General features: G+C 34.4%; 1 protein-coding gene across 13 annotated transcripts in view; it reads right to left on the reverse strand.

Annotated features, from left to right (window-relative positions):
* Positions 1-23,601, reverse strand: part of OXR1 (oxidation resistance 1) — a 593,469-nt gene that overhangs the window by 84,223 nt on the left and 485,645 nt on the right. For 10 of the 13 annotated variants that reach the window (XM_056823193.1, XM_056823192.1, XM_007488210.3 and 7 more), the window contains 3 exons: positions 8,691-8,773; positions 6,910-7,017; positions 6,155-6,268 (listed from right to left, as the gene is read on the reverse strand). In XM_056823193.1, coding sequence (XP_056679171.1) covers positions 6,155-6,268; positions 6,910-7,017; positions 8,691-8,773 — 305 coding nt within the window. Of the gene's footprint in view, positions 1-6,154; positions 6,269-6,909; positions 7,018-8,690; positions 8,774-17,955; positions 18,290-18,390; positions 18,683-23,601 lie in introns of those variants that run through there. The other 3 variants (XM_056823197.1, XM_056823199.1, XM_056823198.1) reach the window with 3 other exon arrangements.

Below are 23,601 nucleotides of genomic sequence, written 5' to 3' on the forward strand. Positions count from 1 at the left end.
GAGGTAAGAGATGTAAATGAAATCTCAGAAAAATTAGAGTTAATAGATATGTGGAGAAAAATAAACAGGGAGAAAAAGGAATACATCTTCTTTTCAGCAGACTGACCATGTGCTAGACCATAAAAACATTGCAAACAAATGCAAAAAAGCAGAAATAATGAATGCAACCTTTTCAGATCATAATGCAATAAAAATAATAATTAGTGTAAGGGTACACAGAGGCAAATCAAAAATTAACTGGAAATTAAATAATATGAATCTCCAAAATTAGTTGGTTCAAAGAACAAATAATAGAAACAATAATTTCACTTGAAGAGAATGGCAATGAGGAGATATCATATCAAAATCTATGGAATGTGGCCAAAGCAGTACTCGGGGGAAATTTATATTTCAGAGTATATATATTAAAAAATCAAAGAGGGCAGAGGTCAATGAATTGGGCATGCAAATTAAAAAACTAGAAAGAGTACAAATTAAAAATCCTCAGATAGACACTAAATTAGAAATCCTAAAAATTAAAGAAGAAATTAATGAAATTGAAAATAAAAGAACTACTGAATTAATAAATAAGACTAGGAGCAGGTACTTTGAAAAAACAAGTAAAATTGATGAACTACTGGTTAAACTAATAAAAAAAAAGGAAAGAAAACTGAATTAACAGTATCAAAGATGAAAAGGGAGACCTCACCTCTAGTGAAGAGGAAATCAAGGTAATTATTAAGAATTATTTAGTCCAATTATATGGCAACAAAGAATAATCTGGGTGATATAGATGAATATTTACAAAAATATAAACTGCCTAGATTAACAGAAGAGGAAATAGAATACTTAAATAATCCCATATCACAAATAAAAATCAAACAAGTCATCAAAGAACTCCCTAAGAAAAAATCCCCAGGGCCAGATGGATTCACAAGTGAATTCTATCAAACATTTCAAGAACAATTAATCCCAATACTATAAAAACTATTTGACAAAATAAGCAAAGAAGGAGTTATACAAAATTCCTTTTATAACACAAATATGGTACTGATTACAAAGCCACACAGCTCAAAAAACAGAGAAAGAAAACTACCAACCAATATCCTTAAAGAACATAGATGCAACAATCTCAAATAGAATTCTAGCAAAAAGACTTCAGCAAGGGATCAAGGGGGATTTATACCAGACTCCAGCAAGTGGTCAAGGGGGATTTATATCAGGAACGCATGGATGGTTTAATATTACGAAAACCATCCACACAATTGATCATATCAACAGAAATCACATGATTTCCTCAATATATGCAGAGAAAGCCTTTAACAAAATACAACACTCAGAGCCTTTCCTAAAAATAATAAACAGCATATATTTAAAACCATCAGCAAGAATCATCTGCAATGGGGATAAATTAGAAGCCTTCACAGTAAGATCAGGAGTGAAGCAAGGATGCCCATTATCACCTCTATTATTTACATTGTGCTAGAAATACTAGCAATAGCAATTAGAGAAGAAAAAGGATTTGAAAGGATTAAAGGAATTTAAAGTAGGCAAGTAGGAGACTAAATTCTCACTCTTTGCAGATGATATAATGGTCTACTTAAAGAATCCTAGAGAATCAACTAAAAAGCTAGTGAAAACAACTTTAGCAAAGTTGCAGGATACAAAATAAACCCACATAAATCATCAGCATATCTATATATTTCCAACACATCCCAACAGCAGGACTTAGAATGAGAAATTCCATTTAAAATCACCCTAGACAATATAAAATATTTAGGAATCTATTTGCCAAGACAAATACAAGAACTATATGAATATAACTACAAAAAACTTTCCACACAATTAAAATTAGATCTAAACAATTGGAAAAACATTAATTGCTAATGGGTAACAATAAAAATGACAATCCTACACAAATTAATTTACTTATTCAGTGCCATACCTATATCAAACTACCAAGAAACTTTTTTACTGAATTAGAAAAAAACATAACGAAGTTCATTTGGAAGAACAAAAGAACAAGAATATTCCAAGGGAAATAATGAAAAAAAAGTGAAGAATGGGGTTCCTAGCAGTACCAGATCTTAAACTTTACTATAAAGCAATGGTTATCAAAACAATATGGTACTGCTTAAGAGACAGAAAGGAGGATCAGTGGAGTAGACTTGGGGTAAATGACCTGAGCAAGAAAGTGTACAATAAACCCAAAGATCCCAGCTTTGGGGACAAAAACCTACTATTTGACAAAAACTGGTGGGAAAATTAGAAAACGGTATGGAAGAAACTGGGTTTAGATCAACATCTCACATCCTACACCAAGATAAATTCAGAATGGGTGAATGACTTAAATATAAAGAAGGAAACTATAAGTAAATTAGGTGAAAATAGAATAGTATGCCTGTCAGATCTACGGGAAAGGAACGATTTTAAGACCAAGCAAGAGATAGAATGCTACAAAATGTAAAATGAATAATTTTGGTTTCATTAAATTAAGAAGTTTTTGTACAAACAAAACCAATGCAACCAAAATTAGAAGGGAAGCAACAAATTGGGGAAAAAAATCTTTATAATAAAAAACCTCTGACCAAGGCCTAATCACTCTAATTTATAATGAGCTAAAGCAATTGTACAAAATTGCTTTAGCTCATTATAAATTAGAGTGATTAGGAAATCAAGCCATTCCCCAATTGATAAATAGGCAAAGGACATGAATAGGTAATTTTCAGATAAAGAAATCAAAACTATTGATAAGCACATGAAAAAGTGTTCTAAATTTCTTATAATTAGAAAGACCCAAATCAAAACAACTCTGAGGTATCACCTCACACCTAGAAGATTGGCTAACATGACAGCAATGGAAAGTCATGAAAGCTGGAGGAGATGTGGCAAAGTTGGGACATTAATGGACTGCTGGTGGAGTTGTGAATTGATCCAACAATTCTGGAGGGCAATTTGGAACTATACCCAAAGAGTGCTAAAAGACTGTCTGCCCTTTGACCCAGCCATACCAATGCTGGGTTTGTACCCCAAAGAGATAATAAGGAAAAAGACATGTATAAGAATATTCATAGCTGCTCTCTTTGTGGTGGCAAAAAATTGGAAAATGAAGGGATGCCCTTCAATTGGGGAAAGGCTGAACAAATTGTGGTATATGTTGGTGATGGAAAACTATTGTGCTCAAAGGAATGATGAACTGGAGGAATTCCATGTGAACTGGAACAATCTCCAGGAATTGATGCAGAGTGAAAGGAGCAGAACCAGGAGAACATTGTACCCAGAGACTGATACACTGTGGCACAATCAAATGTAATGGACTTCTCTACTAATAGCAATGCAATGATCCAGGAAAATTCTAAGGGACTTGAGAGAAAGAACAGTATTCACATCCAGAGAAAGAACTGTGGAAGTAGAAACACAAAAGAAAAGCATTTCCTTGATCACAATGGTATGATGGGGACATAATTGGGGATATAGACGCTAAACAATCACTCTAGTACAAATATTAATAATATAGAAACTTGATGAGTGGTAAGGCTGCTGATTCCTCCTTTCCTTGACCTCCTGAAAAAGCACTATCCTCTGAGGAAGCCCCTCATCTTGGAGGAAACCTCATGGCTGGAAGCCAAGCTAGATTTAATCTTCTGAGAAGGCCCCTTGGCCAAGGTCTCTGAACCTCCCTTGTGTGAGATTTAAATTGGTTGAGGTCTTAAACTGTAGTGAGTTAAAATGATGGAAGATATAAATTGTGATAGATATAAGAGAGGGTGAGTAAATTTTGACCGCAGAAATATGTTTCACTACAGTGTCTTGGGTTTTAAATCAAATATAAGGTGGTCGCCAGGGAAATATTCCCAATTATTCAAATACCCAAGTCAATTGGGTTTTATAGAGATTTTAATTAACAATACAATGAGTAATCAAAGAAAGAGAGAGAGAGAGCAAGAAAGGAATAAGTATGAAGGGCCTCAAGCCAGTATGGCCTAGACCTGAGTCTTAAGAGAGAGAATCAGTCAGTTTTTTAATTCTCACCACAAGGTCTGACTAAACAAGGATTCTAGTAACACCAGGCCAGCTCCATCTCAGCTGACTTCACCAGAGAGAGCTCCAGCAAGACCTCCTTAGAGATTGTCCTCCAAGAGCTTCCCTTCTCCAGAGCCTCTCTCAAGAGATTCTTCCCAAGCGATCCTCATCAGAAATTCTCCAAAAGGATTTTTCCAAAAGGATATATCCAAAAGGATTCTGCTTTCTTATATAAGGGTTTTTCTCCCATGTCACCTCCCCTAAGTCCCTACATCTACCAATCACTGTTAGACGCTTTCCAAAGGACTGCCCATCTAAATTCCTGCTAAGTCGACCAATCTCCTCAGTAAATCTGAACGAGAGAAAACACAGCTGAGTCAACTAATCTCATCAAGAGAAAACTTGCCCGACCCTTTTAGGTACCTAGCATCCCATTGTATCAATTCTAAAAACAGGCCTGGTTCAAAGAACTCCTTGCCCCACCATAAGCATGGATCCAAGTACTTTCTTTGTTTAGCAATGAGTTTTCTCCCCTAAAGCAGTCTTAAGTACGAGTGGAGTAGAGGTCCTCCCATTTCTGATCCTGGCGAGTTCTCACATCAAAATGGGGAATGTTTCTCAGTAGGGAATTTGTTCCAATTAAGAATTCCCCGATGGGGAAATTTTTAACATTCACAAGTCGGAGAGATTTTAAGATTTACACTTGGCTTAGGCTAGGCCAGAGAAAATCTTATACCCCTTTACCTCTTCTTCTTATTAATTTCTTCCTTCTATTGGAATTAAACCACCATAAAAATCCCAAACTGACTTGAGTATTTTATTGGGATTGAATAATCCCTGGCAACCACTAAAATAATATCTATTCAGTCAACAACCCTAATTTTACCTTAACATGTTCCATGCCACAGCTAAATCTGTTCCTTGTACCTTTGTTTTCATACCTTCCTTTCTCCTTTGTTTCACCCCTTCGATAATCTTCTTCAATCCCCTTCCCACTCCAATCTTTAATCGTTACTTATATGGCTCCATCCAGCTGTCTCCAAACATACAGGTTACCCCTATCCTATAAAAACTTTCACCTGACCCTAATTTCTTTCCAAACTATTATCATATCCTTTCATATTCTTAAGATGTTCTCTACCACACCTCCATTTCTTCTCTTCCTACATACTCTTCAACCCCTTAAAATGTTGCTTCTGATCTCAAAGGTCAGCAATTATCTCTTAATAGTTGACCTCAATAGTAAAAATAATTTGTTATTTAAAAAAAAACACTTCAGATTTTTTTTACAATTTAAATTATTTTGTTGCACTCCTTTCTAGCTCATACTTAAATTTTTATAATTCCTATCCCTCAAGATGACTTTGGCTGGAATTCTTGATTTCATTTTAGCTCTTCTTCCTTTCACTGTTCAAGGAGCAATAAAACTCATCATCTTCTGCCATCCTTTTCCTTAAGATTTTACAAAAGAGTTTTTATTTTAAACCCTTGACCATCACATCAATATGTTCAGCAAGGCAAGGATTTAGCAACTTAAGTCATACCTTTTAAATAGCTAACTTATATTGATTTAAATTGAGGTTAGCAATATCAGATATATACACATATAACTTGAAACCAGAAATTTAACCAACAAATGGTAGATTTACTCCCATATCATCTACAAATTTAGGTTTAAAATTAACTTAATGTATTTTTTTAAATAATCTTAATAGGATATGATGATAATTTTTTGGGAAAAGCTAATTCATTAGCAGAAATAAACAGAGCATGTACTACTTATAAGGCAATAAGCTAGGTTAAATAAATCCTTATAGATTGATGACAATGGTTTTCAAATATTTCAAACACTCATAAGTATTTATTATGTGCCTACTATATGTATCAGACAATGGGGATACAAATGCAAAAAAATCAAAGTTTGTTTCTTCAAGGACCTTATTTTCTATCAAAAAAACAAAAGGATAGTCAACACTTCCATTAATACTATTAAGAAGGATGAGATTTGAGAAGACCATCAGATTGAGAAATAATAATAATAATAATAATAAAAATAATTCCTAACTGTGGAAAAAGCAATTTCAGTGAAATAGAAAGACAATATATTTTGAGACCTCTTGACTACTCTTTTTCAAAAGAGAGGGATACTTACTGTTGGCTTATCAAATTCAGATTCAGATATACTTGGTGACATGGGGCTTACAGGACTAAGAGTTGGGGAACTCTCAATACTAGACTCAAAATTAGGATCAGGAACATATAAAACCTGAAACAAAATGTTCACACAAATATGAATGACTGCAATACTAAAATTTTGCTTCCTCCCTAAGCTATCAAGAATATTCACCACTGCCCTTAAATCTTTGCATTAAATAAAACATCATTTGATAGTAGTCAAAACCAAAATTAAGTAATACTGAATGATCACAGTAACTTCTGAAAAAGAATAGTAGTCTATAAATTAGTTGTGGCAAATAATGACAATTCTCCTGAATACTTAAAATAATTTACAAGTAATTTAGAGTATTATTTATTGAATTAATAACATAGAAGAATGTAAACCACCTATGTTTTCCTTTTAAATGGCTATTCTATATTTATGCAATATAAAATATGCACAAGTTATTCTCAAGTTTCCTATATTTTAGTGTCTTCCACTACATCTTCTCAACAAGTACAAATAGATAATTAACTTGAATTTAAGTAAATATATTCAAAATATTTTTACAAATCTGTATGTGATTTTGTGATTAAGGCATAACCATACAGAGTAATGATAGCAAAGTAAATGTCCATTACATGCAAATAAAAATTTTCTGACAAAGAAAATTGAATTTAATAATTCAACATTAAATCTTATTTTATTTTTAACCTTTTCTAAGTAGCAAGGCATAAAATAATTATTACCTGTCCAGTAACAACTGCTCGGGAAAACAGCTTATTTAACTGAACCAGTTCATTGGGTGTAGTATCATATGACAGAGCAATACTATTCAAAGAATCCCTTGGTCCAACCTGTTTCAAATAGAAATAAGTTCTTTGAATCTATTTAAAAACGAAATTTGGGAAGTAGAGTTCAAAGATGAAATAAGTATATATAAGTGAGGTAACTTCAATTTTGGATTTTACTACCACAGTCTTAAAGGAACCCAAGTGAAAGTAAATTCCCTCATTAAAGCTTACTTTTATACACATTCTCAGGATCTAAAGAATTGTAAAAAACAAAGGATATTTATACTAAAATCTCAAATGTATGAGAGTAGTCCCATCTAGGTACATAAATGAATGAAAAATGGCAAGGAGTCACAGAAGCTGGATTTGCATTATTTTAGACAACAATGTTTACTAGCTCTGTGAATGGACAAGCCACTTAACCAGATTCATAGAGAATGAAAAATGTAACTAAACTCCTTCAGGGCACGACTCCCATCAATGTCTGTACCTAGTAGGCGCTTACTGAATGTTCAACTGAAGAGAACAGGATTTGGGACGGAGAGTGACTAGAGATGAAGGTAAGGGAGGTACTGAATTTGCTCCAGTATATGCAGCCAAGGTAAAGAAAGGGTGATAGTATCACTGATGAGAAATCAGAACAGTCAATGGGGGAAGAAGCCCGTTTTTAAGATATGTTAAGTTTGAGGTAAATGTTAGGACGACAGGACACAAGTAAGGAAGCCCATGCAAATTTCATACTGGAGTCAGGACTAAGGATGCCCATGTGGATGTCTTGCACACAGAGGTGATGTTTGAAGCCAATGATGGGGATGACCTCAAAGTGATATTTGAGTGAAAACCAGAGCTAAGAAATGAACCTTGGAAAATGCTCACTTTCACTGAGAAATCAACAGTCTTGAGAGAGCAGGGAAAAGCCCCAGAAGCTCCAGGACAGTAGTTGTTTTAATAGTATTCAATTCTGTGACCCCACCAGGGGTGTCCTTGGTATAGATAGTGGTGTAATTTGCCATTTCCTTCTCCAACTCATTTTATAGATGAAAAAACTGATGCAAAGAGCCTTAAGTGACTTATCCAGGGTCACACCTAGTACATACTGGAGGTGATATTTGAACTCAGGTCTTCCTGACAACAGGCTCAGTGATCTAACTAAATAATGTCAAATAACCCAACGGAAAATTTTGAAATCTTGAAATTTTGAAAGTTGACTCGAGGAAGATTTGAGAAGCATTTCAAGAATGTGAATATTTTTTTTAATGGTTCCATTTTTATATGCTCCTGTACAACCTCAGCTTTACATCAATGAAAATGAGTTTTAAAAAGTCAAAAGGTTAACTTGTTAGAATTAATACTGAATACATTACTTAATGATATGCTATTATTAGAGCTAAAAATTGAAAAGGGCAGATTTCTAATATAAATTTCAATATAAAAAAGTCAACTTGCTTAAATAATTTTCATCAAAAGAAATGTAGACTCCCAAGATTATTGTACCTAATAAATATGAAATCTGTTGAAAACTGTCACATGTTTCTATTACATAAAAACACTCTGGCAAAAATAAAAATAACCAACAATCTAAAACAATACTAAGGATTTAATTCCTATTAAATGAGGTTTTAAAAGTGAAGTAGACATTTAAAACTTCAAAATAACACCTTTGATGTATTATGTAAAGACAAATCCCCAAACCAAAATACTCCAAAGCTAAAGCAGTATTTAAACAAATAACTCACAGTATATTCAACAGTTCCTTTAGGTCTCTGAAATGACAATCGTCTTGGATCTTTCTTGTCTAGGGTCTTCTTTTGGCCAGTGTCTGAAAAAAATGAGGTAAGGAGTAGGTCAAATTCATTTTCCTCTAAAAATATCATCAAGGGTTGCTGAATGAATAACTCCATGAACAGACATCTAATTTACCAGTTTGCTTGTTCCTGGGGGAGTACTCAGCCCTGAAAGACAGCCAACTGTGGAAATCAGGAATTCACTTCCTTTCATGCATTAGGAGTTGATCATTATGAACCACAGTGATGGCTGAGATCAATTAATCACACAAATAACTACTAGCAGAAAAGAAATTAAAACATTTATCTCTTTCAACAACTTTTAACTCAATATCTATTTAGAAAATCAGTGTTTCTATTTGTTTCTGTACTTTATCACATATGCTTCAGTGCCTTTTAGTAGTATAAATTTTCTATATTTCCTCAGGTAAGATTTAATTAAAGATATAACTTCCATTAGAGGTCTATTTTTAAATAATTAAATTATTCTCTTGTCATGACAAGGTAAAAAAATACTGTGTGCAAACTTCATCATAAAAAATACGTATACCTTCATTTTGATTCAGCTAAAATTGTTTATTTCAATTAACAATTATCTTGAAATTAGAGTTGGGGATCCCAGTGGTTTTAGAAGAGGGATCTTACATAACTGTTTCAGTATAAAGCTCTAATAATACTTTATTATATTATTTTATTTTACTCTTCAGTACCTTTATTCGGTGAGTAATAGCTAATTCAAGTATTGATAATCTCGTTATTATTGACATGTTAAAAATACCTAATTAAAGCTTGTTCCTTTCATCTTAATGAACATTTAGAAAATAGTAATTAAAATATGCTTCTACAAAAAAAATTGTATACTCAAAGCAAGCAAATCTTTAAAAATATAGATATTTTCTCTCGAAAACATAAAATACTTACACTTTAGAGGAAATAAGATTACAACAATCTAAAAACTGTCCCAAATAACAAAATTTAGTAAAACTGTTCATTCCCCTTATTCAACTTACTCTTATTAATATAAACATTTAAATAATACTTTTGTTTACATAGTCCCTTACAAAGCATATTTCTCAAAACTCTAATTTGTTATGAATGTCTGAATTCTTACTCAACACGTCATAATGTGCCACTACTAAAGATAATATAGGTTTGAATTCCAAAACGGGCTAAAAGCTTTATTGTGATTTTTAAAATTCTTTTATTTCATATATGTTAATAGTCACAAACTAAGTACCATAACTCTATTGACACATTTGACATCAAAGAGTATGGGCAAAGGTATTGGGTCCCTCACAGTTATCTCTCACTACTAATGGGCTCTATTTGTTACTCAAATTCTATTTGGAATGGATAGCACACTGAAATGAAGTTGGCTGTTGCCACTACATTGCCAGCAGAGGGAGCTGATCATATGCTTCATAAAAATAATGTTACATTTTCTGCTTTGTAATTATTTTTTCAATGCAATGAAATATAAAATACCTGACTACTTTAACTAATGGTATTTGTTCTCCTAGAATTATTTAAATAATGAACCTCTGCCAGAATTAAAACTTTTTTTTCTTTTTTCTTTTTTGCTTAGGCAAACCAAATTCTACACAAGTCTAAGCTTTCATGGATCTCTAAGGTTTGGAACTGTGGTATTGGTATTTATCACATTTGAAAAACAACTGATCTCTTATCCTGAACCTGTTCCAATGACAAAGAAAGATAAAAAGCATTATATATTGGCAGAACTACGGAGAAATGGGCTTACTATATATAACACTACTGGCAAAATACACAAACCTTTCTATTCATTGCAAACAACTCTCTTATTCCTTTACCAATTATAACCCTTTTGATTTTGACTCCCACTTGCACAAGCAAACTTCAGGCATTTTTCAAGGTAAAGTGCCATTTTCATTATAATGATCCCTCACCTATGATGGGAGTTATGTTCCAGGCACCCCTGCCATTGGTGATAATCCATTTAATAGTGGGAGAGCAAACAGAGCAATGCTACAGTTACTGAGCCAATCAGCCCAGGATACAGAGCACAGTGCTGGTGAGGGGCACCCATGCATGGATCCCCAGCTCTTGGTTAGGAGTTAGTCAACCCCCACCCCAACCCACCCCAGGAATGTCAACTATGTCTCAGGTCAGCTCAACTTTCCAGAGGGGGACAGAAGGGGTGGGCTGAGGCCAAAGGGACGGAGCCTGCGCCCAACCAGGATGAATGAGCCTCCTCGTCTCCTGGCTAGCTGGCCATGCTAGGAAAGGGCCCCCCTGTCCCTGGGCCCCACTTCTAGGGGCTCTGCCCGGAATCCCTGGTGTCCTCAGAAGTGTCCTATCAATACTGTGCATGTCTTCAAGAACTCATTGGCTTCTCCTCCTGTGGCCCTGCTCTGGCTTGCTCTCTCCTCTTTGTTCCCTGTGACTCCCCTGTGGGCCAGGCTCTGCCCCCTCTGGCTTCTCTGCTCCCAACCCTCCTGCCCACCCACATTCTGGCCTACCCCAGCACCTGTTCCTTCCCTCTCTTCTGATGCCTCCGAGATCAGGGGAGCCCCTGCAAGGATCCCTCCACCCTTTGTTCTTGCCCCAGCCTGGCTGTGTGTCCACAGGCCTCATTCTTCCTCATGGAGAAGGCATGTCTGAGCCCTCGCTTTCCCCTCCCTCACCCTGAAGATGGGGGGTGGGGGGGGGGATTTGAACTCCAGGTGCCAGGTCTGCAGGCCTCGATCCTCCAGTCTGCTCTGTCCACTGAGACCCCCTTCCTGCCCCTGAGCTTGTCCCCAATTCCAGAGATTTGGACAGAAAGGCATTCTCCTTTCTTAGTCCTCTGGTGGCACCCCCCCTTCCCTGGTTCTGCTGTCCAAAGTACCTTGCCAGGGTTCAGCTACTCTCTTGGTTTAGGGGGTGGGGTGGGGGGTGGGGGTAGTTACTGTTTGATTTTTCATTCAATAAATTGGTAGTTTCTAACAAAAAAAATATTCCACAATATAGCTAAAACTGCATGATACAGAATTAGATATAATTTTGTTTTGTTTTTTAAAACCCACAATACAGTAAAGTAGGGATAAATGAACAAGGATATAGTGAGGGACAACTGTATATCTTCTGGTATAGCCGGAATTGTAGGCAGAGGCAAGATGATTGACATTCTAACATTCTAACTCTATCCCCACTTCCAGCATCCCAGTGTTACAGACAAAAGAGTGGTTGCCATAAACTATGACCGTGAAAAATGTGTAAATAGCCAAACTGTAAGGTTTTGGCCACACTGGTAAAGATAATTTTTAGTGTCTTGGTTTTATATTAAAAATAAAGTGGTTGCCATGGGAAAAATTCCCAAATATGAAATACCCAAGTCAGCTGGGTTTTATGGAGATTTTAATTAATACAAATGAAGGAATTAAAGAAAAAGGAGAGAGAATAAGAGAAATATAATATGAAGGGCCTAGGCCAAAAATGGCCTAGGCCTGAGCCTTAAGAGTGACTAGTCAGTCTTTTATCACTCACCACAAGATCTTGTTCCAAGCAAACTCTAGTGTTCAGAGAAACCCTCCAGTTTAGCTCAGGAAGCTGAACTAAGTTCAGCCACCAAGAGAGAGAGACCCCAGCTCTCAGCTCCTGAGCTGACCTCCAATTCAGCTTTGGCAAGCTGAACTCAGAGGCCTAAACCCCTTCCTTTTAAAGAAAATTTTCTCCTATGTCACCTCCCCTAAATTTCTATATCTACCAATCACAGTAGACGTTTTCCAAAGGGCTGACCATTCTTAATTCACATCTTATTACCACCTTCTCTGGGTAGACTAAAACTTCACACCTCTTGCTAAGTTTGCTTGAACTTTTAGTGATTAATTTGACCTTTAGAGATACTTGGCACCCTTTTGTATTAGATCTAAAAATAGACCTAGCTTAAGGGTTTTAGCTTTACTTTAAGTATGGGCTGGGTACCTTTCCATTGTTCAGTAAGGAGTTTTACAACTTTATCTTCCCCTAAAGTATGCTTAAGTATGGGTGGAGTAATGTTAGAAGTCCCCACATTCCTGATCAAATACCTTCATTAGCTTAATCAAATCTTCTGAAGTAGAGTCTGAGAATTTTTAAGATTCACAAGTCTGAGAAATTTTAAGATTCACACCAGGTAGTAACAGTATAAAGCCTCAGAGGCTGCCCTATTTATTATCTGTTAGGGAATGATTCTTTTATAAAATTTAAATTAGTTCCTGATATACTGAAAACTATACTTTTAATGAAAATATTTTTGTCAGTTAGCTGTTTCCATTTTAACCTTGGCTTTACAATTATCTATTTTATTTTCTGAGATGTCTCTTATCCCTTGTTTGATAAGACTTTTCCTTTATTCACAGCTCTGATAAGTACTTTTCTCCCCTTGCTTCTTTTATTCATTTGTGATAGTTCTTTACACCTAGGTCACATTTCCATTTGGAATTTATATTGTATGTGTCTAGCACATAGTAGGTACATTTAATGACTTTCTTTGCCTAGTATGAGGTATGAGCTGTTAGTCTAAAAATATATATATTTCTTCCATTCTTTTGTCCAAATTTTCCTAAATTTTTTTAATTATCAAATTGTGAACCCTTACCCCAGGGGAAGAAGTCTGTGTTTATCAAGGATTAGGCTACTTAGGTTCACTTGTTTCTGTATGTTGTATATCTAATACATTCTGCTAACTATTCTTTTTTAAAGAGTATCAGATTGTTTTGAGAATTAATGCTTTGTAGTATAGTTTGAGATATGGTACTATTAGCTCCTTTATTCCCACTTTTTTCTCCATTTTAATTCCCAATATTTTTTACTTTTTATGCCTCCATATAAATTGTTTTCAGTTCTGTAATCCTTTGGTACTAAATAAATTTATGTAGTATTGTCAATTTTACTATACTAACTCATCTTATTCAAGAGCAATTAATATGTTTCCAATAATTTAGGGATGTCTTTCTAAAAAGTGTTCTATAAATGCATTTATAGCATTATATATATATAGATAATTATCCTCCCAAATGTTTTATACATTCTGATTATAAATGTAATTTCTTTTTCTACTACTTCCTAGTTTTATATAAAAATGATGATTTGTGTTCATTTATTTTATCTCCTGTAACTTTGCTATAATTATTGTTTCAATTATTTTTCAGTTGATGCTCTAGGGTTCTTTAAATACATCATTGTATTATCTTTTCTTCTTTAAGTTTCCTCATCTATAAAATGAGAGATCCTACTGAGAATTTGAATTCTAACTTTCTTATTTGTTTCTGTGTGACCTTGGACAAGTCACTAAACTTCTCGGGGACCCAGTAACATATGCAAAATGGAACCATTTACCAGATGCTCTCCACACTCCCTTCAGACTCTCTAAAGTGATGTAGGATGAATAAAGCAAAATGAAATATTATGTCATTGCTACAACTATTTAAAAGATTTTAAAAGATAAGAAGTTCTAAATTTTGAAGAATGCAGACATTTAAAGAAGAAAATGTGAAAAATAAACTCAACTGCACCAAATTGATTGTAGTAATAATCAACATATTTGTTACGAATGTGTTATGAATCATCATGGAATCTTGGTTATCAAGTGTCTGGATCTCTTCTCTCCCATCCCCCCCACCATTATGCCACCCTCTCCTGCCCCCAATGGATGTACTACCTCCCACAATTGAGGATCCCTGGTTTATACAATATTTTGATTGGGGAGGAAAGTAAATTTAGAGCAGGGAACATGTGGATAAGACAGATCTGGATAACATAAGGCATTCTGAAAAAGCATAAAGGCTCTAATTCTTTGACACTGGTCAATATAATATACTTTTGCCTTTGCTGTTGACAACTTTTAAAATATGTAAAAAAGCCATTCAAAATTAAAACTATTTATAGCTGTAACATTTATAGTTACTTTATAAAAACAATTTGGACTAAATAAGATTTAAATTTTTATCTCAAAGAGTTCATTATATTTCTTTTAGAAAGCTATGTATGACTACTGAGTTTATATTCCTATCTATAGAAAACTGAATTTTACAACTCTGAGGTATCACCTCACACCTAGCAGATTGGCTAACATGAGAGCAAAGGAAAGTAATGAATGCTGGAAGGGATGTGGCAAAGTAGGGACATTAATTCATTGCTGGTGGAGTTGTGAACTGATCCAACCATTCTGGAGGGCAATTTGGAACTATGCCCAAAGGGGGATAAAAGAATGTCTACCCTTTGATCCAGCCATAGCACTGCTGGGTCTGTACCCCAAAGAGATAATGGAGAAAAAGACTTGTACAAGAATATTCATAGCTGCACATTTTGTGGTGGCCAAAAATTGGAAAATGAGGGGATGCCCATCAATTGGGGAATGGCTGAACAAATTGTGGTATATGTTGGTGATGGAATACTATTGTGCTAGAAGGAATAATAAAGTGAAGGAATTCCATGGAGACTGGAACGACCTCCAGGAAGTGATGCAGAGCAAGAGGAGCAGAACCAGGAGAACATTGTACACAGAGACTAATACACTGTGGTATAATCAAACGTAATGGACTTCTCCATTAGTGGCGGTATAATGTCCCTGAACAATCTGCAGGGATCTAGGAGAAAAAACACTATTCATAAGCAGAGGACAAACTGTGGGAGTAGAAACACCGAGGAAAAGCAACTGCCTGACTACAGTGGTTGAGGGGACATGACAGAGGAGAGACTCTAAAACGAATACTCTTAACGCAAATATTAACAACATGGCAATGGGTTCGAATCAAGAACACAGATGATACCCAGTGGAATCACGCGTCGGCTATGGGGGTGGGGTGGAGAAAAAGAAAATGATCTTTGTCTTTAATGAATAATGCATGGAAATGATCAAATATTATAAAATTAAAAAAAAAGAAAACTGAATTTTAAGATCCATTTAGGGTGTTATATTTATACTATGTAATGCTTGAAATTTTAAATACATTTGTGGCTCTTAGCATTGATAAAATTTCCATAAATTAGCTGGGATTTTTTGTGCTTCATTTTTCTCTATCTACTTCCTATATTCTAAACCATTCTAAAATTTAAATCCCATTCTCAAGACGTCATCTTTGCAACCAGCTGTTGTTTACTTTTTTCCCAGTAAAATACTCAAAATATGTTTGAATTTAATTAATAATGTTATGTCAATATAAGTCAGATATAAATCAGGTTATTGTAATTTTTAAATCAGATGGAGTTTATAACTCCCAGAAACTCCTGAAAGAATTTACATGGAGTAAAGACTTGCCGCTTTTCTTGGTCTTACAACCTAAGTGTTTCCATCAATTTTTAATCTGACCTGCAGATGAACCGAATTCGTGTTTCTTTAGGTTAAGGTTGATAACGTAGTGGAGAAAAGGAAGTGAGGCAAGATGAAACTAGGTGGTGGTGGTTGAGGGAGGAGGTTATGAGATTTAATTTCTGGCATGTTCTTAGATAATGTCATTAATTTAATTTGCCACCTCTTTGATAAAACAATATTTTATCTATTTGTTAAAGTAGATGCAATTTTATCTAGTCTTTGCATCTGCCTATTTTTGAGACCTTAGAAACTGTGAGAATATTATTGTTAAATTTGTGTCTTTAGATTGTGACTGAATAAATATCAAACTGCTAGAACTTTTTATGGTTCTTTGAGAAGTTGCATATTGAACTTGTTCTTTAAATTGATGAAGTTCTTTAGTAGATGGAAAATAATACTCTGATTTGCCTATTTGAATAAATACTTTCTGTCATTAATTTGGTCTCTTGTAAGAATGAAAGAAAGGATTTATGTATTGATATATTAAAAGTACCCTCAAAAAAATTTTATGAGAAAATTGAAAATTGCCATTGTTACATATCTTTTGACACAATTTCTTGTAAAGCTTTTATTTTTTTGATATACTTCTGTATAATTTCAAGGAAATGTTAAGAATATTCTATGGTAATGAAAATAATCTTGAGTATATCAATGAAAGTCACTTTTTTCTAACCTAATGTTTCAATATAATGGTATGACTAAAGTAATGAAATTTATTTTGTTGTGTTAGCTTTTGGAAATGTCTTAGTGCTTTATCACAACTGAGAATTTGATCTGTAGTAATTTGCCTTTCCTTGCATTTTTTTTTAGATAAGCTTGTGGTTTTATTCTCTTGGGAAATACCTGCATGTATACTGCCATTAGGGATTTAGGGTGGGCAACTAGCCTAATTTCTTAGGCCCCAAACTTGGTTAGTCTCTGTCAGTCTTCAGAGATTGTGATTTGTTCCTCTTCACTCTTGTCTTTCACCCACAAGATTTGTATTCAAGTTTTTGTGACTGAGGTTCACCATCTATTTAGTGGATTGCTGCTTTTCTCTGGTTTTGCTGAGAAGAGAAAAATGAAGCACAAAAAATCCCAGCTAATTTATGGAAATTTTATCAAAGCTAAGAGCCACAAATGTATTTAAAATTTCAAGCATTACATAGTATACATTTAACACCCTAAATGGATCTTAAAATTCAGTTTTCTTTTTTTTTTATTTTATATTTTATAAATATAAATATAAGCAAAACCAGAGAAAAGCAGCAATCCACTAAATAGATGGTGAACCTCAGTCACAAAAACTTGAATTCAAATCTTGTGGGTGAAAGACAAGAGTGAAGAGGAACAAATCACAATCTCTGAAGACTGACAGAGACTAACCAAGTTTGGGGCCTAAGAAATTATATATACATACACACAAAGCTAGATACAATAGAGTAGCTATGTAGTAAGAATTGTGGCAAAAGATCTACAGCATTTCACAGTAGACAAAGCGCAAGAAATGACCAAAAATCATGAACTCAAATGAATACACAAAGGCATAAACAGCCTTTTGTCTTACACATAAATGAGGAAAATCAAGATGTTCCAAAAGCTGAAGGAGAACAAGGGCTATGGAAGAAATACAAAATAATCAGAAAAAGAAAAGCAGGTTCTAACTATCTTAGTATAAGAAAGATCTAAAAGAAATGGTCCCAACATTGGACAGAGTCTCAGGTGGTACATGTGGATTTGCTGAGCAATTCTTACTGCATTAATTTAAGCAAATTTTTCAGAAAATTTCAACTATTTCTACTTCTAGAGTGTTAATATCTATTTGAATTATCAGAAGATAGAAGACTTTCACATTTCTTCCATTAGAATTTAAACTCCTTTATGGCAGGGATAATATCTCTCTGTACTTGTATTCCAAGGACTCACCATTTTACTTGAACTTAAAATGTTGAATGACTTCATGGAGTTAGATTCTTGAGAGAAATATCGCTCTGGAAGAGACTCCATAACATACATTTTAAAAATAACATAGTTACAAAGGAAGGGAAGTGATATATTATTAATAAGATATATCAAGGTAAAGAAATTCAGGAAGTAGGGGGAAGGCATTAGGATGAAGATCAATGGAAATAGAAAAAAATAATAGTCATCCAAATATAACACAGACTTGTCAGAGAGCAATGATGAGTGTTAGTTAGGAATGATGTAAAAATTCCATTATTCAGATATCTATAGAAACATTCCTTATTCCCAATGCAGAAGTTAATAATAATTTCATGGCCTAACTTAATAACAGTGTCATCCCTCAAAAAGAAGACAAAAAATAAATAAATAAAATGCTATTTTAGACCTGAATCTCACCCACAAAGACTACCTGAAGTGGAAATAATGGCAGCCTTGGAAAAATGTGAACTCCCCTCATATTTAGTGATAGAGGAGAGGAAAACCTAGCTATTCATCCTTCCTTTCAGAAGACCAAATACATCACAAAGGTGGGGTCAGGGTATGATGTATGAGGCTGTGGCCATGCATTTAGGGTAGAGGTGGCGACCACAGGATGGGATACCCACCTGCCACAGTTAGCAGGCCATGGATAGGTAAAGCACATAATTTTTAGGGCACCTTTTCTCACTTATTCACTCCAGAAGTTAAACAAGTGCTATCCTGAAAAGGGCTGTTTAGGCACGCAGAGGGATGCCAAAACCCACTGTTGCTTTAGTCTAGTAAGAACTTGAACCCAATGCCTGGGACACTTTTTTTTTTCAACATTACATGTCAACATAATTTAATACTTGTCTTCTGATATTTTGCATTCCATGTTCTTTTTCTCCCTCCTACCACTCCAGCCTCCCCAAGAAGGCAGGTAATATATGAAATAAACACACATCATCATATAATAAATATTTCTAGATTTGTCACTTTGTGAAAAAAAGGCACAGATTGCTTCCATGAGACAAAAATTGATGGAGGAAACAAAGTAAAGAATGGTCTGTTTCAATTTGCATTAGGACTCCATATGTTTCTTCTCTGGCAATAGATATCCTTTTTTTTTTGTCATCAGTCCCATGGAATGGTTATGGATCCTACCCTTGTTGAGAATAATTAAGTCATTCACAAATGATCATTGCAAAGTTCTCCTGATTCTGCCCTCTTGACTTTGTATCACTTCACAGAAGTCTTTCCAGACTTGGGGGAATCCTTTTGTTTGTCATTTCTTCTGGCACAATAGTATTCCATTTCAAGCACATACCACAACTTGTTCAGCCATTCCCCAGTTGACTGACATTCCTTCAGTTTCCAATTCTTTGTCACCACTGAGCTGCTATAAATATTTTTGTACAGGTAAGTTCTTTCCACTTATCTTTAATCTCTTTAGGATACAAATCTAGTAGTGGTGGTGCTGGGTCAAAGGACAAACATAGTTTTATGGCTCCCTGGGTATCGTTCCAGAACACTCTGGAGAATGGTTGGATCAGCTCACAGCTCCACTAGCATTGTACAAGTGTTTCAATTTTTCCACATCCCCTCCAATATTTATTTCCTTTTTTGTTTTGTTAGCCAGTCTGGTGGGTATGAGGTGGCACATAAGGAGTTGTATTAATTTGCACTTCTCTAATTAATAATGATTTGGTGCATTTTTTTGTATGACTGAAGATAGTTTTAGTTTCTTCTTTTGAGAATTGCCTGTTCATATCTTTTGACCGTGTGTCAAATGGGAAATGCTTTGAATTCTTAGAAATTTGGCTCAATTCTTTATGTATTAAGAAATAAAAAAGTCTTTGTCAGGGAGCTTGTATAGATTTTTTTCCCAGTTTGTTGTTGACCTTTTAACTTTGGTTACATTCCTTTTATTTTTGCAGAAACTTAATTTAATATTATCAGTTTTCTATTTTATATCTCATAATATTCTCTATGTCTTGTTTTGAACTAAATTCTTCCCTATGCATAGGTCTGCCAAGTAAATTATTTTGTGCTCCTCTAATTTGTCTATGGTATCACCCTTTATTTCTAAATTATGTATCCATTTTTACTTTATTTTGTATGTGGTCTATGCCTAATTTCTACCATATTTTTTTCATTTTTCCCAACTGTTTTTGTCAAATAGGAAGTTCTTCTCTCAAAAGCTTTTTTGGATTTGTTCAACACTAGGTTACTACAGTCATTTACCATCATGTGCTGAGTGTCTAGTCTATTCCATAGGTCCTCTACTCTACTTCTTAGTCAGTACCAGACTATTTTGATGGCTGCCACTTTTTACAGTTTGAGATCTGATAGAGCTAAGCCACCTCCTTTCATGTTGTTTTCATTAATTCCCTTGATAGTCTAGGTCTTTTATTCTTCCAGATACATTCTGTTATTTTTTTCTAAATCAGTGAAGCTAGTAGTCCGATTAGTTTGACACTGAACAAGTAATAAATTTATTAAGAATTATAATTTTTATATTGGCTCAGCTTATTCATGAACAATTAATGTTCTTCCAGTTGTTTAGATCTGACTTTTATTTGTGTGAAAAGTGTTTTGTAGTTATGATCATACAGTTCCTGAGTTTGTCTTGCAAGGCTGACTCCCAAGTTCTTTTATTTTATTTTTATTATGCAAAACATATGTCAATATTGGTCATTGTTGTAAGAGCACACTCATACATAACCAAAACCCCAAAATAAAATCATAAATATACTGATGTTAAAGATAGTAAAGCTTTGATCTGCAACCATCTGACTCCAATAGTTCTTTCTCTTGAGTGGATAGCATTCTCCATCTTTCAGGAATTTCCCAGATCACTGAACTGCTGAGAGAAGCCAAGTTTTTCAGTGTTGATCATCATACAATATTTCTGTTACTGTGTATAATGTTCTTCTGGTTCTTTAGTTATTTTAAATGGGATTTCTCTTTCTATCTCTTGATGTTTGGGCTTTACTGATAGCATAGAGAAATGCTGATGATTTTTGAGGGTTTATTTTCTATCCTGCAACTATGCTAAAGCTGTTAGCTATTTTGATTAGGTTTTTTAAAATTGATTCTCTAGGTATGCCATCAAATCATCTGCAAAGAGTGGTAGCTTTATTTCCTCATTACCTAGTTATTCCTTAAATTTCTTCTTCTCTTACTGCTATAAGTAGCATTTTTACTTATATACAACATTGAAAATCAGTGGTGATAATATTTTCACTCCTGATCTTACCCATTACAGATGTTCGCTGATGGTTTTAGATAAGTGCTATTTATCATTTTGAGCAATGTTACATTTATTCCAATGTTCTCTAGTGTTTTTAGTAGGAATCAGTGTTCTCTTTCATCAAAAGCTTTTTGTGCTTCTATTGAAACAATTATATGATTTCTGTTGGTTTTGTTATTGATTGGTCAATTATGCTGATAGTTTTCCTAACACTGAAAAAAGCAATCATTAAGTTGTGTTAAGGAAAGCATAGTATCCGGAGATCTATAGAAATTGAGACCTTAAAACAAAGCACAATGGCTAAAATGTTGCAGTCAAGAAGTCCTAGATTCAAATTCCACAACTCAATAGCTATGTTGACTCTGAGTCAGTCATTCTCTAGAAAACTTACCTAGTAATCCAAAGACTTAGCTATACTTTGCAACAGTGAAGAGAGTTTTCTGCAAAAAACTCAGATCTTTTCATGTACTGATATAAGTAGATTTAAGTAATAAAGTATGTAGCAAGATGCAGGTAATAAAAAACATAACAGATCTTAATGAGTTCAAGTCACCAGGTAAAGATGAGTAAATTTAACTGCTGAATATTATCAATGATTTAGAAGATCATGGCAAATGGTTATTGAATAAATTTAAGGTAATACAGATAGTAAGTGATAGAGTCAAGATTGAAACCCAGTGTCCTCTGGATCCCAAATCCTACACCCTTTCCATTTACCATATTATCTGTTTACTGAATTGAATTACAGAAATTCTTTCAACCATCCCATATACAGAAAAAAATTGTCATTGTTCTGCAAATGCAACAAGCTTGTTAAAACTGTAAACATAAGATAATTTGATTTCTATGCTTTTAAAAGTTTTTACTAAATTTAAAAGTAAGCTAGTAATGATAAAAAAACAGAGAAATAAGGTCAAAGAAAAGTGCCTAATTGGATGAATATAAACACTCATTCTCCTTTCCTAAAGAGAAGGTAACATATTAGAAAAATTTAGGCACAAGGAGATAAAAAAGAAGAGTAAGAATTAACATTTAAAACAAAAATTACCAATAAAGATAAAAATTAATTAGCATTACTTTTTATTTCCCACTTGGAATTGTGAAGAGTGAAACAAACTTTCTTTGTCTATGAATTAGCAACTTTTAAATTAATCAATCAAAAACTGAAACACCCAAGTCATTTGCTAAAATGGAAGGGACAAGAAGTGATGTGAAAGAATATAAAAGGTCCTGGACTTCCTGTCCAAGGGTCCACTGACTCTTGGACTGCTTCTTGGAGGACTGCTCCTCAGTCTTCTCCTTTGGATTTTGTCTTGGGTGGGTGAGTAGCTGCCCTTCCTTTCCTGGCTTCTGGAGAGATTGGTTCTGGAGATTTTTACCCTGGCTTTGGAGAGGGCTGCGTTGGTAGAACTCTAGCTGCAGACACCAGTGGATGTGGGGAAGCCCCTGTGGGGCTGAGCTTCACTTCACTGGAGAAGGGCTAGTAGGCTTGTTAAAACCTGTCTCTTTAGCTACCCTTTTCCATTTTCACTTTCTACCTCTTGGTAAATAAAGCTACTAAGTCATTTTTGACTTAAGTTATAATATCTTTAAATAGGCAATCACAATATTACTATAGAATTCTCATATGAGCATAAAAACCTACAATTTAATTTCTTACAGATTCAATAAACACAGCATAGTTATACAGACAGAATGTTAAAGTCATGGATTTCTGCCTTTTTACACATACTAACTGAATCATTCAGTGACATACACACAAAGTTCTGAGAGCGCATTTAACCTGTGGGAGCTCTAGGAAACACACCAAGACTATAAAATTAGGCAGATGTCAATGCACTTTGCTAGAAGGTGAAGTCCCTCACTGAAAAACTCATCCAGACCCCCCAAAAAAGAAACCTCCACACATTTTTCAAACAGTGAGAACCCAATAATCAAACACATTAGTTAGTAGTAAGATCCACAAAGTATATATGCAGAAGCATCCATATTGGAGACACTAAAAAACTGAAGTATAATCTAACATTATCATTAGGACTAAATGAACACAGAAAGAGGGAAAAGAAATGTAAAAAAAAAAAGAGAGAGAGAATAATTACTTTAAACATGTATGTGGAAAACAAATATGAATTTGACAAATGGTAGGGAATCTACTCTAATCTACTCAAGCCAGAATTTCCTATGCTTGCACCCTTATTTTGAAAAAAGTTAATATGCATTCATTCACTTAGAGAAAAGTTATCAGCATCCAAAAAAGGAAGTGATTATGAAATATGTGTTGCAATGAAGTAAAGATGCAATATAACTATATAATAAACCCCAACCTATTTTTCTAAAATCTATTTTTAATCATAAATATAATAGCACTTTTATGTTTAAGATTCATAATACATTTC

This window comes from Monodelphis domestica, chromosome 3, assembly GCF_027887165.1.
Source record: "Monodelphis domestica isolate mMonDom1 chromosome 3, mMonDom1.pri, whole genome shotgun sequence".
NCBI lineage: Eukaryota > Metazoa > Chordata > Mammalia > Didelphimorphia > Didelphidae > Monodelphis > Monodelphis domestica.